Source organism: Myotis nattereri (genome assembly GCF_964212035.1).
Source record: "Myotis nattereri genome assembly, chromosome: 4".
Classification (NCBI taxonomy): Eukaryota; Metazoa; Chordata; class Mammalia; order Chiroptera; family Vespertilionidae; genus Myotis; species Myotis nattereri.
The window spans coordinates 104,680,481-104,692,213 of NC_138079.1; the positions used below are offsets into that span (position 1 = coordinate 104,680,481).

General features: G+C 57.7%; 1 protein-coding gene across 2 annotated transcripts in view; it reads right to left on the reverse strand.

Annotated features, from left to right (window-relative positions):
* ATP2A1 (ATPase sarcoplasmic/endoplasmic reticulum Ca2+ transporting 1) overlaps window positions 1–9,560 on the reverse strand; it is an 18,836-nt gene extending 9,276 nt beyond the window's left edge. For both annotated transcript variants that reach the window (XM_081089801.1, XM_081089800.1), the window contains exons 1-9: window positions 9,258–9,560; window positions 8,894–8,911; window positions 8,432–8,514; window positions 7,105–7,209; window positions 6,282–6,420; window positions 4,353–4,433; window positions 3,206–3,291; window positions 2,342–2,639; window positions 2,013–2,179 (exon numbers count right to left, since the gene is read on the reverse strand). In XM_081089801.1, the coding sequence (XP_080945927.1) occupies window positions 2,013–2,179; window positions 2,342–2,639; window positions 3,206–3,291; window positions 4,353–4,433; window positions 6,282–6,420; window positions 7,105–7,209; window positions 8,432–8,514; window positions 8,894–8,911; window positions 9,258–9,375 (1,095 nt within the window). In that variant the 5' untranslated portion in view covers window positions 9,376–9,560. The remainder of the gene's footprint in view (window positions 1–2,012; window positions 2,180–2,341; window positions 2,640–3,205; window positions 3,292–4,352; window positions 4,434–6,281; window positions 6,421–7,104; window positions 7,210–8,431; window positions 8,515–8,893; window positions 8,912–9,257) is intronic.
* Between the last annotated feature and the right edge of the window lie 2,173 nt (window positions 9,561–11,733).

Below are 11,733 nucleotides of genomic sequence, written 5' to 3' on the forward strand. Positions count from 1 at the left end.
TCGGGATGTCCCTCTGCCCGCCCCCTGCACAAACCAAGTGAACTTCCTACCACCCTCCGACTCGCTTTTTCTCCCTGCATCCCCCCTCTCCCTCCACTCCCCTGCAATCCTCTCTGTGACTGGTTACTGGCCTTAGCACAGAAGTGAAGCCGGGCACCATAAGTGGTGGGGAGGGGGCTACCGTGCACCTGTTCGCACAGGACCCATAGGTAGCTCCAGCCACCAGGGCCAGATCTAGTTTTGCAGGAACAGCTAGAAATTCCGGTTATTTTCCTATGAAATCTCTGGACTTTGAATTCGGGCAATGAACTCATTTTTATGAAACATGACAGGAGCCCGGCTGCACAAGCCTGTGGCCTGGCTCTGACGCCGGTGCCGTGGAAGGAGCAGCACCTGCAGTGCTCCGAGGGGAGCACCCCCTGAACCAGAGCAAGTGTGGAAGGGGCGGCGGTAAGACATGTCCCAAGACAAAGCGGTCTGTGGTCCAGTCAGTTTGGGAAACTCTGGGCTAAACAAAGTGAAATCCACCCTCTTTACAGTCGGCCTTCTCTGAGGCTTTCAAATGCCAAGAGGCAGGTGGGCCTCCCCAGGGGGCCAAGGGTACAGCCCTTCCTCCCCTGGTCTGACCAGAGTCCCCCAGTCCCAGAACAACAATTTCTATTTAACGGACATGCTATTCTATGAGTTCCGTTTAGGCCGGGATTCTTGGCCAGGGGTCTGTGAGCTTCGACGGCAAAAGAAGAAGAAGAAGAAGCAGACAAGCCCTGGCCAATATCTCAGCTGGTTAGAGCATCGTCCCGATACGCCAAGGCTCCAGGTTCGATCCCGGCCAGGGCACATACAAGAATCAACCAATGAAAGAAAAAAAAGAATCAACTAATGAATGCATAACTAAGTGGAACAGCAAATCAACGTCTCTCTCTCTCTCTCTCTCTCTCTCTCTCTCTCTCTCTCATTAATCAATTAAAAAATGCTCATACTTAAAAATAAAGAAAAAGAAATAAAAGAAGACATCTTTTGTTTTCTCTCTAACTGACATTTAGCATTTCCTTCCAATCTGAATGCAGGCAATGAACCACAGCTTCAACATTACGGTAGATCTTAGACCCACTGCCAGACTTGCTACTTAAATGCGTTAATAAGGAAGCAGAAGTGTTACCAAATTGCAAATCTGTTTTTAAAATATTTTGATAACTGTGCTTAAATCATTGGTTTACTCTGTGATCTGCTCTATTTTTAAAACAGAATCCTAAGTATTTATTTTATTTATTTTTAAAATATATTTTTATTGATTTCAGAGAGGAAGGGAGAGGGAGAGAGATAGAAACATCAATGACGAGAGAGAATCATTAATCAGCTGCCTCCTGCACGCCCCCTACTGGGAATTGAGCCCAAACCCGGGCATGTGCCCTTGACAGGAATCAAACCTAGGACTCTTCAGGCTACAAGCAGATGCTCTATCCACTGAGCTAAACCAGCTCGGGCCCTAAGTACTTATTTTATACATTTCAAATATTACACTGAGAAGAAGTCCACACTGCCGGAGAGCCTGAGGCACAGGGAGATGGAGAGCCCCGGTTTGGGAAATGCTGCTCGAGATGAGTGTGGCCGGTTCCCAGGGCCCTGCTGTGGACGACTATTCTGGAAGGCAGGCTAGTGCACAGGCAGGGGCTCTGGGCCAGACAGACTTGGGTTTGAAACTCAATTCTGCTACCTCTTAATTGGGCACTGAGTTTCCCAGAGCCTCAGTCTCCTCCTCTGGAAGGTGGGGTAAAGTGAGACCTTTCCCTGTCGGGGCTGCTGTGGGGGATTAGAGGTAACGCAGGGCAATGTCTGGCTGGGGCAGAGGGGCCTCTCGGACCCCCTGCAGAGCTTGCAGGATGGCACTCCATCTGCCCTCTGAGCATTTCTCTCCAGGTCAATAAGAAGCGGTGAGTGATGAAGGGCAACCCTATCTGGGGAGGCTCACTGCACCAGGGCAGTCCTGAGCGGCGGGCCTGTGCTTCTCTGACCTTGCAGACAGACATCTGGTTGGTGGTGAGGGTGCCTGTTTTGTCGGAGCAGATGACGGAGGTGCAGCCCAGAGTCTCGACAGAGGGCAAGCTCCTCACGATAGCGTTTTTCTTTGCCATCCGGCGGGTGCCCAAGGCCAGGCAGGTGGTGATGACGGCAGGCAGGCCTGCGGGGGAAGAAGTCGGAGTGAGGGATCGATAATAGAGATGGGAAGGAATGGCCCCCAAGATAGCAGGCCCCGTCCCTGGAACCTGTGGATGTTACCTTATTTGGAAAAAGAGTCCCTATGACAAGATTAGCAAACGGGGCGGGCGAGAGACCACCGTACCTTCTGGGATCGCAGCCACAGCCAGGGCCACAGCGATCTTAAAGTAGTAGATGGCGCCACGGAACCAGGAGCCCCCGTGGACGGGGTCGTTGAAGTGGCCAATGTTGATGAGCCACACGGCCACACAGATGAGAGAGATGACCTTGGAGAGCTGCTCCCCAAACTCATCCAGCTTCTGCTGCAGAGGGGTCTTGTCCTGCTCTGTGGCGGCCATTTGGTCTCGGATCTTCCCAATCTCGGTGCTCACACCAGTCGTGGCCACGATGCCGATGGCCTTGCCAGCTGCAATGTTGGTGCCCTGGGAAGGTACAGTCAAGGCAAGGAATCAGGCAAAGGACTCCAACTGTGAGACTCATTTCTTTTCTTTCTTGTTTTTTTTAAGAATAAAGAGAACCTTTATATTTAAGGATGGAAATGATTATTTGGAAATTTAAACAGCTAGATTATAGAAGATCTTTTTTTTTAAAGAAACAGTGTATATGTATACATATATACATATATACCAAGTATATATATATATATATATATATATATATATATATACACACACACACACACACATATATATATATATACACACACATATATATATACACACACATATATATATTAAATCGATGTCAGAGAGGAAGGGAGAGGGGAGAGAGAGAAACATCAATGATGAAAGAGAATCACTGACTGGCTGCCTCTCCTACTGGGGATCAAGCCTACAACCCAGGAGTGTGCCCCTGACCACAATTGACCCCGGGACCCTTCAGTCCGCAGGCTGATGCTCTATCCACTGAGTCAAACCAGCGAGGGCGGGACTCATTTCTTCCCCCATGGCCACAGCTCACCCAGACCAGCTGGCCCCGCATGGCTCACCGAGAAGAGCATGTTCTTCTTATCCTGGTTGACAGCTCGGGGGTCAGGAACAGGCTCTGTGTGCTTGATGACAGAAACGGACTCGCCTGTGGAGAAGGGGGTTTTCAGAGGACACCCCACTCCCGGCCCTAATTCCCCCTGCGTGCAGTACAGGCCTGGTGAGGACCGAGCAGTGACCTGAAGGACGTCTGGACTCTGGGAGCAGCCACTGGCGGCAAATGGGGAGCTCACTGCCCTTAGGGTAAGAAGACCTGGACCCATATGCGGCTTCACCGCTTAAAGTTGCCTGTCTTGGGGTCACCCAACCTGTTCGCTCCTCTGTGAACAGGGAGGGTAACAGGTCCACTCAGAAAAGGCCCTGGTGAAGTCAGTCAGCTTACTCGGTGGCTGTGCACTGCCCACGGGGGCGGGGGGGGGGGTGCGCAGTCTCCTGGGAGGGAGCCCCCCCACCCTCCGCCGTGGCAGGGCTCAGATAAGCCTTGCCTCCTGGCCCGTGGGAACCCTCCCTGGCTCTTCACCACCTTCTGTCCCAGTGGAGACCCAGAAGCAGTGGTGCTTTAAGTGCATCTGAACCTTGTCTTGTCCTAGAACAGCCGTGGGCAAACTACGGCCCGAGGGCCGGATCCAGCCCGTTTGAAATGAATAAAACTAAAAAAAAAAAAGACCGTACCCTTTTATGTAATGATGTTTACTTTGAATTTATATTAGTTCACACAAATACTCCATCCATGCTTTTGTTCCGGCCGGTCCAGGTTAAGAACCCATTGTGGCCCTCGAGTCAAAAAGTTTGCCCACCCCTGTCCTAGAACCTATGGTTCCTGACTCGCAGGCTTTTGCGGAGGCAGGATAGTTCCCTGGGAGAGTGTGTCCGTCTGTCTGTGTGGAAGGGACGGATCAGCGGCCGCCTGGAGATTGGGCACAAACGTCGCCCTCTCCCACACCCTGTGTCTGAGTTTTGCAACCGTGAACACAGCTGAGCAGTGCTGAGCGGCGGCCACTACGCAGCCAGGACGGGCCCTGTGCTGGGTGTTCTCTTCTCACCTGGAACCGCATCCCTGTCTGCCCCCCCCCCCCCTGCCCTCCACCCCGGCTCCTACTCACCCCTCCCCCCCCTCCCCCGAGGCAGCCGCCGCCCCGGCCACCACACCTGTCAGGATGGACTGGTCAACCCGGAGGGTGGTGGATTTGATGGAGAGGATGCGGATGTCTGCAGGGACTTTGTCCCCCACTGTGGAGAGTAGAGAAGAGTGAAGTTAGTTGAGAAAGTGTATTTCTTCCTTCCTAAAAAAGCGCAATTTTTGTCCAACTACCTCACCTCATCCGTCAGGTGTTGGCGAGGTCACCCCGGCTGGGTGCCCACCCTGGGCTTGAGTCAGGCCCTCAGCATGTGCTCCTGTAGCCCCAGCATCTCCCTCTTAACACTCATGCCACTGTCCCCCTTGCTGAAAGCTTTTCTCCCCACCGGGCTGTGAGCCCTGTGACGGGAGGCCTGGCAGCTGAATACATTTATGTGGAATGACTGAAGGGAAAATGAACGGGAGGCAGCACAGCAGAGGGCGAGGCGAGTGAGAAAGGCGAGGAGGGAAAGGCAAGCAAAGGACTAAAGGAAACGGGGCGAGCTGGAGAGACGTGTCGGGGAAGAGGACGGAGTGGAACAGCCAGGGCGGGTAGGAAGAGACAGGAGAAAACATGGGAACTGAGGAAGATCAGTGTCAACCAAGACTGAGGGCGGAGCAAGAAGCAGGGGAGAGTGAGTGAGCGGGAAGTGTGAGGAGGGAAGGCACAGGGGGAGAGGAGCCGTGAGGCAGAGGGCACAGTCCATTGCAGCAGACGCACATCCACAACGTGCTGTCCAGCCTGAGCATGGGAGCGAGGGCGGAACGGGTGAGTGCGCTGGGAGACGGCGGAAGAGAAGGGGAGGTCTGCAGGGAGCGAGGAGAGGGGGGCTGAGAAGTTGTGGGGGAGGCCAGAGGAATGGGTCAGTCCAGGAAGCCCACTGGGGGAGGCTGTAAGCGGATGCCCCACCAGACTCGAGACCTTTGAGGAGGCTAAGTGCCTCCCAGGCCCTCTGCCTGCTCCTGCCTGGTCCTAAGGATGGTTCTGGGGATGGGGTTCGACTGCGTTCCTTCCCTTGTTTCTGAGGTTCCTCCTCCCGTGCCAGAGGAAGCTGATGGAGGAGGGACGGGGTTGGCCATGGAGTTGGGCGGGACACACTGTCACCCAAGTCGAAGCGATATTTATAGACATTCATGGCACAGACTCCAAACTGTCACCATAGCAGGACAGCGATGGGGCACCAGGGTCTTCAGCCTGCCCTCCCTCCCTCTCTCCAAGTTTCCCATGGTGGCAACGTGGGTGTCTGGGAGGGAAGCCCACTGAGAAAGATACGTTCCCCTCTGCCAGGGGCCGGGAGATGTGGGGAGGCCTGTGCAGGGCAAATATAAAAACCGCTGAAGGGGGCAGAATCCCAGTAATCTTAGCCGCCCGGCCCCCACCTCTCCCTGTCGGGCATTAAGTGTCCTCCGCACAGAGGCGGGGCCCTCCTTGAGCTCTCCTCCCAGGTCCCGTGTTCTCTGCTGGGGCTGAGTTTCCCTTACATGGCCGGGGGCTTGAGCCTTTGGCCCCGCTTCCTCCCTTCAACCCTCGCTCCTTCCCCTTTGAGAGGCCTCAAGGGCACAGAGAGGTCAAGATTTAAGGCTGACCAAGCTTGGGGGTGGTGGAAGGAGGGGGAAGCCAGGCCTCGGGAGGGGGTGGAGATGGGACCATTGGCAGGGACTGGGCTCCACCTGTTGCTTGCAAGTACTGGGTGAGAGGCGGGGGAAGGGGGTCTGCCTGCAGCTTCAGGGACAGGACTGGCTGTTCCTGTGAGGCTCTGACAGGAGGGGGGGGGGTGCTGCGGCCACAGTGCCCTGGGGTGACCTCCTGAGGAGTCTGGAGGAGAAGCAAAGACTCCACCATCCTGGCTACCTCCTGGACCCAGAGCCAGGGAGTGACCAGCCCTTGCCCACAACAGATACATCTTCTTGGCCTCGAACCCAAGGCCTCCTACTCTGGACCACTCCATCCCATCACTCACCAGCCACCTCCACAATGTCCCCGGGGACAATGTCCCGAGCCTTGATCCTCTGCACTGACTTCCGGTCAGCCCGGTAGACTTTCCCCATCTCGGGCTCATATTCCTTCAGGGCCTCAATGGCGTTCTCTGCATTACGTTCCTGGGGTGCAGGGCGGAGGACAGGAGGAGCATCAGAGGGAGAAAGGTGATGGGAGGGGAAGGGACTGCCTGGGGAGGGCTGGGGGGCGGAGTGTAGAGATGGCGGAGCAGGGGCCAGAGTCCCGGGGGCAGTGGGATCCACAGAGGAAGAGGAGGTTCTGCAGCCCCGGCTCCTGGCACAGGGGAGCAGATAAACCCCAGTGTGTGTGAGGAAACTGTCGCTTAGAGCTGAACACAGTTAAGGGGCTTTTGGGGAGAAAAGAGAATCAAAGAAAATCCGAAAGCAGGGGATAGGAAAAGTAGAGGGTAGTAAGGTCAGAGAAAGAAGAAACTCAATACTGTTATTTACTGAACTCCCTCTACATGCCAGGCACAGGGCTAGGCACTTCTGCACTCATCACCTGGTGACGTGTCTCCACTCTGGGGGCAGGACTACTAGCCCCGTTTTATGGATGAGGAAACTGAGGTTCCGGGAGATGAAGGCACTTGCCCAGGGCTACACAGCCAGCAAGTGACAGTAGGAGCAAGTCTCCCCCACTTTCCAACACCCCGTCCCATGTGCAAAGGCAGCGACAGGGCCAGAGAACAAGGCCAGCCCAGGGGAGGCGACGGGGGGGGGGGGGGGGGGGGTTGGCCTCCTGCTCAGTGTCAGGAGGGGACGGAGTGGGGTGGGGTCAAGGCTAACCTGCCAAACCCCCACGATGGCGTTGGCAATGAGGATCAGGAGGATGACAAAGGGCTCCACAAAGGCAGTGACGGTCTCCTCACCTTCCTCAAACCAGGCCAGCACCTGGGGAGCAGGGAGAGGGAGGATGACAGGAGCTGGAGCCCCTCCGACAGGCAAAGAAAGCCCAGGAGGTGAGGACACGGGCAGGAGCGAGCGCGGGACCACAGGGCACTGCGCGCCCACTGTGCAGGGCTCCACGCTCCGAGGGGTCACACAGCGCTGCCTGCTGATGCTCGCGGGCACAGGGGGCACCGGCGGGCACAGGGGGCGCACACCACCACCCAGGGCCTGACAAGGACGCTTTCAGCTTTCCCTGGCTGGGCTGTTGGCTTGTAAGCGAAGCTCAGGGGACACCCAGGCCAACGACCCCCACGGCCACATCCGTGTCCTGGGAGCCAAACCCCGAGGAAAAACCCCCGGTCCTCACGGCGCCCGGCCCACCCACACCCCTCCCCCAGCCGGGCTGGGAGCTCCGGTTTCAGGAGGGAACAGGAGGGGGGATAGAGTTACCGCCTCCTGTACACACCCCACCCCAGCTGTTGCCTCTGCCAGGCAAAGGCGACAGCCACAGGCAAATGTCAAGGAGCAAATCTGAGAAGGGAGAGGGCGGCCCTGCCAGCTAGCGCTCAGTGGCCCGGAGGCCTCCATCGAGGAGCCGGGGACAGGGAGGCCTGTGGCCGCAGTCCTCCTCCCATGGGGACTGAGTCCACCCCTCACATGCAGGGTGGACTGCTGGGAAGGTGGGTGCCGGGGCCTTGGGGAGGGGTCTCAGGAGCCCAGGCCTGATGGGGTGGGGAGGCCAGAGGCAGGTGAGGGGTCACCCTCGCACCAGCAGCTCTTTCCCGCCTCTCGGAGGGAATCTGCCTCAACCAATCAGCGCCAGGGGGCGGGCCAGGGGCGCGAGGCTGCTCAGGGATTGGTGGAGTGGCGCGTGGGCCCAGGCCGCAGGGAGCAGTGGTGCCGGGGGTGGCAGCAGTCTCTAAGCTGGGGAGCCCTGCGCTCAGGGGGTAACCCGAGCCTCCAGAGCCCTTGAAGCCTCGGGGATGGCTTAGCTTCAGTGTTTTGGCTGAGAACACCCTTAAAGCTTAAAATAAAACCTGCCTGCGGGGTGTGGGAAGGACGGAGGAGGACGCACACCCTCCCACCCCACCCCCTCAGTTCTGGTCTGCAGAATAGGGTGCTGAGGGCTTGGGCTAGAGCAGCCTCTGATTCGAGCCAACACCCAGCACGCTCCCCAGGTCTCCCCCCCCGCCCCCCGCCATCCCCCATGCCCTCCCACACTTACAAAGGAAATGCAGGCGGCCAGGAGGAGGATCCGCACAAGAAGGTCTTCAAACTGCTCTACTACCAGCTCCCACAGGGACTTCCCTGGGGGGAGGCAAGGCGAGGCCCCAGGTTAAGGTCTAACGGATGAACTACCGCTGGGACTCTGGGTGCAAGCAGGGGTCCAGGGACTGGGAGTGCCCTGACTTCCAGCCTGGAGCTGTGAGGTTCCGGGGTGATGGGCAGGCCACTTGGCTCTTAGAGAAGGGCGGAGGGAGCTTGCCAGGACTCCAAAAGCAGGCTCCTTCCTCCAAGCGGTGGGCAGCTGTTCAAGGACTGGATGCCTCAAGGAGAAAGTGCCTGGAAACTTCTGCCCCCAGCCAAGCTCCCACCCTTGGGGAGGGGTATTTGCCCAGGAGTGAGTAGGGAGCGGGCAGGGAGAAGGGAGTGGGACCCAGAGGGGAGAGGGAGTCCAGTAACTTACCTTCCTCGGCAGGGAGCTCTACCCAGGGAAAAGAAAAAAAGGAAATATTCATTTGGGGTTCAGTCTAATGCCCCCACACCCTGGGATCTGTGACTAAGGTAGGAGAATCAGGCCATCAACAGGGCATCTGAGGTTCCCCAAGGTCACCCATAAAACCTCCCAAACTCCGGGTCTCAGGGCCCCTGTCTGCCAGTGTCCTCTCCCCCCCCTGTAGTCATTGGCCCAGGGCCCAGCTCTTCCCTAAGTCCCCTGGAGGAAGAGGCTCCCACGCGAGTGTGAGTGTGTGTGCGCGTGCGTGTGCGTGTGTGAGTGGGTGCTGCAGGGCTGCGAGAGGCCATTGCCAGCCTTTCCAAAGGACACTTACCATTGGGGCCGTATTTCTCTATGTGCCGCTTAACTTGGTCCGGGGTGAGGCCTGTGGTCTCGCTCACCCCAAAATAGGCCAGACATTCTTCTGTGCTCTTGGAGTGTGCAGCCTCCATGGTGCTCCCTTCCTGGGGGCCAGGGGGCGGTGTTCCTTCTGGGGGCGTTCCACGTGTGGGGGGCCTTCCTCAGTGTGTTCACCTGCCTGTTTGTCTGGGTTTCTTCCTTTTTGTCTCCTGGCCCCCCCCAGATTTTTCTTCTCTCCAGGAAGCTCTGACCCCCGTCCCACTTGCAGCAGCTGGCCACCCCCCCAGCCCCCAGCTGGTCCTTATGAGGGAGTAGGGGGGGCAGGCTCCCCCCTCCCCCAGATCAGGGATTGGCTGGCAGAGGCTCCGGCAGGAGGGGTCAGAAGAGAGATATTTCTGCTGACAGAGGGGGAACAGTGGGGCTGCAGCCCGAGGTGTCACTCAGAGGGAAGCTGGGGTGGCCCAGCCACAGGAGAGGGGGTAGGGAGGGACTTCACTTCTGTCTTCTGCTGCTGACCCTCCCCCAGTTGCCTCAACTTCCTCAGTGGCACTGAATCTCCTATTCCGAACTCACCCCTCCAGGTCTTCCCTGAGGCCCACTCCTCTGTCCTTCACCTTCCCCTTCCCTCACCCGCTTCCGTCTCATCCACCCTGACCCTGTGTCTCCTGGCAGTCTCCTTCCTCACCTCGTTTGCTTAAAGGCCAGCAGAGACACTCCGACCTTAGGGGCACCGAAGAGGGGAGACATCCTTTGGGGGCTAGAGGAAGTGGCTCTGGGGGAACAAGGGAAGCAGGGAGGGGAGAGGGTCAAGGGGACAGAGAGAAGATGGTAACCCTACCCCAGGGAGGGGTTGCTGCAGCCATCAACAAGGGATTTAGTGTCCAGGGCCTGGTGAGCAAAGCCAGGACTGCCTGTCTCTCCCCTAAACTCCCCCCCACCCCCATCGCTCTAACCAAGCCTCTGGGAACATTGCCTCCAGGCCCCTCCCCATCCCTAATAGTGAATCCCCTCCCAAGAAAATGGGATACCCAGGCAGCAAGGTAACCCAAGAGGCTGCAGAATGTGCTGATGGCAGAGGGGGATAAGTGTTTCGGGATGGGGGTCACCCCAAGTCATGGAATAAGAGTTACCTTATCCCACACTGCTCTCTTTAACCCGAGGGGTTTACCTGGCAGACCCCAGAGAGCTGTGGTCTGCACTCCACCTGGCCCTGAAGTGTCTGTCCTCACAGAGAGGGAGGGCAGCTCTGTGCTCAGGCTTGGGGCCACCCCATTGGAAGAGGCCTGAGAGAAGCACATCCAGGCAGCAGGACAGGGGCCTGGGGAAGCTGGATAAATAAAGCAGAGGCTCCAGACCAGAGGCGTGGGGAGGGCAGATGGATGGGGACAGGTCTAGGGGAAATAAGGACAGAACAGAGCTGCAGTGGCAGAGACAGAGCTGCCAGGGTCAGAGGGAAGTCTGAGGAGCAGGGGAAAAGGGACAGCAGGGGGCTGGCATGTGGCAGCCAGGTGGGGGGGGGGGCAGGGCGGGGTGCAAAGCCACAAGTAGTTGCTGAGCGGCTGGCCTTGGCATCAGCTTCCTCAGAGAAGCAGCTGCTCTGAGCCCCCGACCCCCACCCCCGCTCTGGAGGAGCAGGAGGGCAGCATGGGTGTGAGTGGGGAAAGGGCGGAGAGCGGCTTAATGGTGCAAGGTCAGGGAGGGGAAGCAGCCTCATGACCCTGACCTCCAGTCCTTCCTTGCTTTAGGCCTCACTTTCCTGAAACAGTGAGGACTACAGATTACTGCTGGGTTCTGGCTGCTTCCCTGTCTGGTACTCCGTCCCTGACAATGGGGTGAGGGTCACAATGACATCGGAGGCAGCGAGGCATAGGAAAGGGAAGCCCCACTTTCGGGGAGTGGGCAGGCCAGCAGGAGTGCGTTAGGTCCCCCACGCTCATCCCTCCCCCCCCCCTCCAAGGTGAGTTAAGGACATGGTGCCCTCTCCCCCTGCCCCCCTTTCATGGTCCCAACAAACTCCCTCAAGGCAGAACCCTGCTGTGACCAGGGGACCAGGGCTAAAACAATGGGCTGTGAGTGCTCACCAACAGGCACCTCCACCTGGCCCACCACCACCCACCTTCTTAGGCCAGCCAGGCCCAGCATCTGCCAAGCCTTCGGCACTGGCTGCCTTCTCCCCACCACTACCTGGAGGAGTGACAGGAGCACTGTCTTAAAGGAGCAGGAATGCCCAAACATGGAGAAGGGGGAGAAGACTGGACCGATCACAGCTTCAAGGGAGTTGAGAGCTGAGGAAAGGAGGCAGGCTTTACAGGATGCTGCTGCCAACAGGGCCCTTTAAGGTTAGTCATTTCTAGCTCCCTCCACTTCCCCGAGGGGGGGACTGAAGCCAGAGAGGGAAAGCCACCAGCCAAGAGCCGCAAAGGATCATCATCAGGGTGTGAACAGGGATG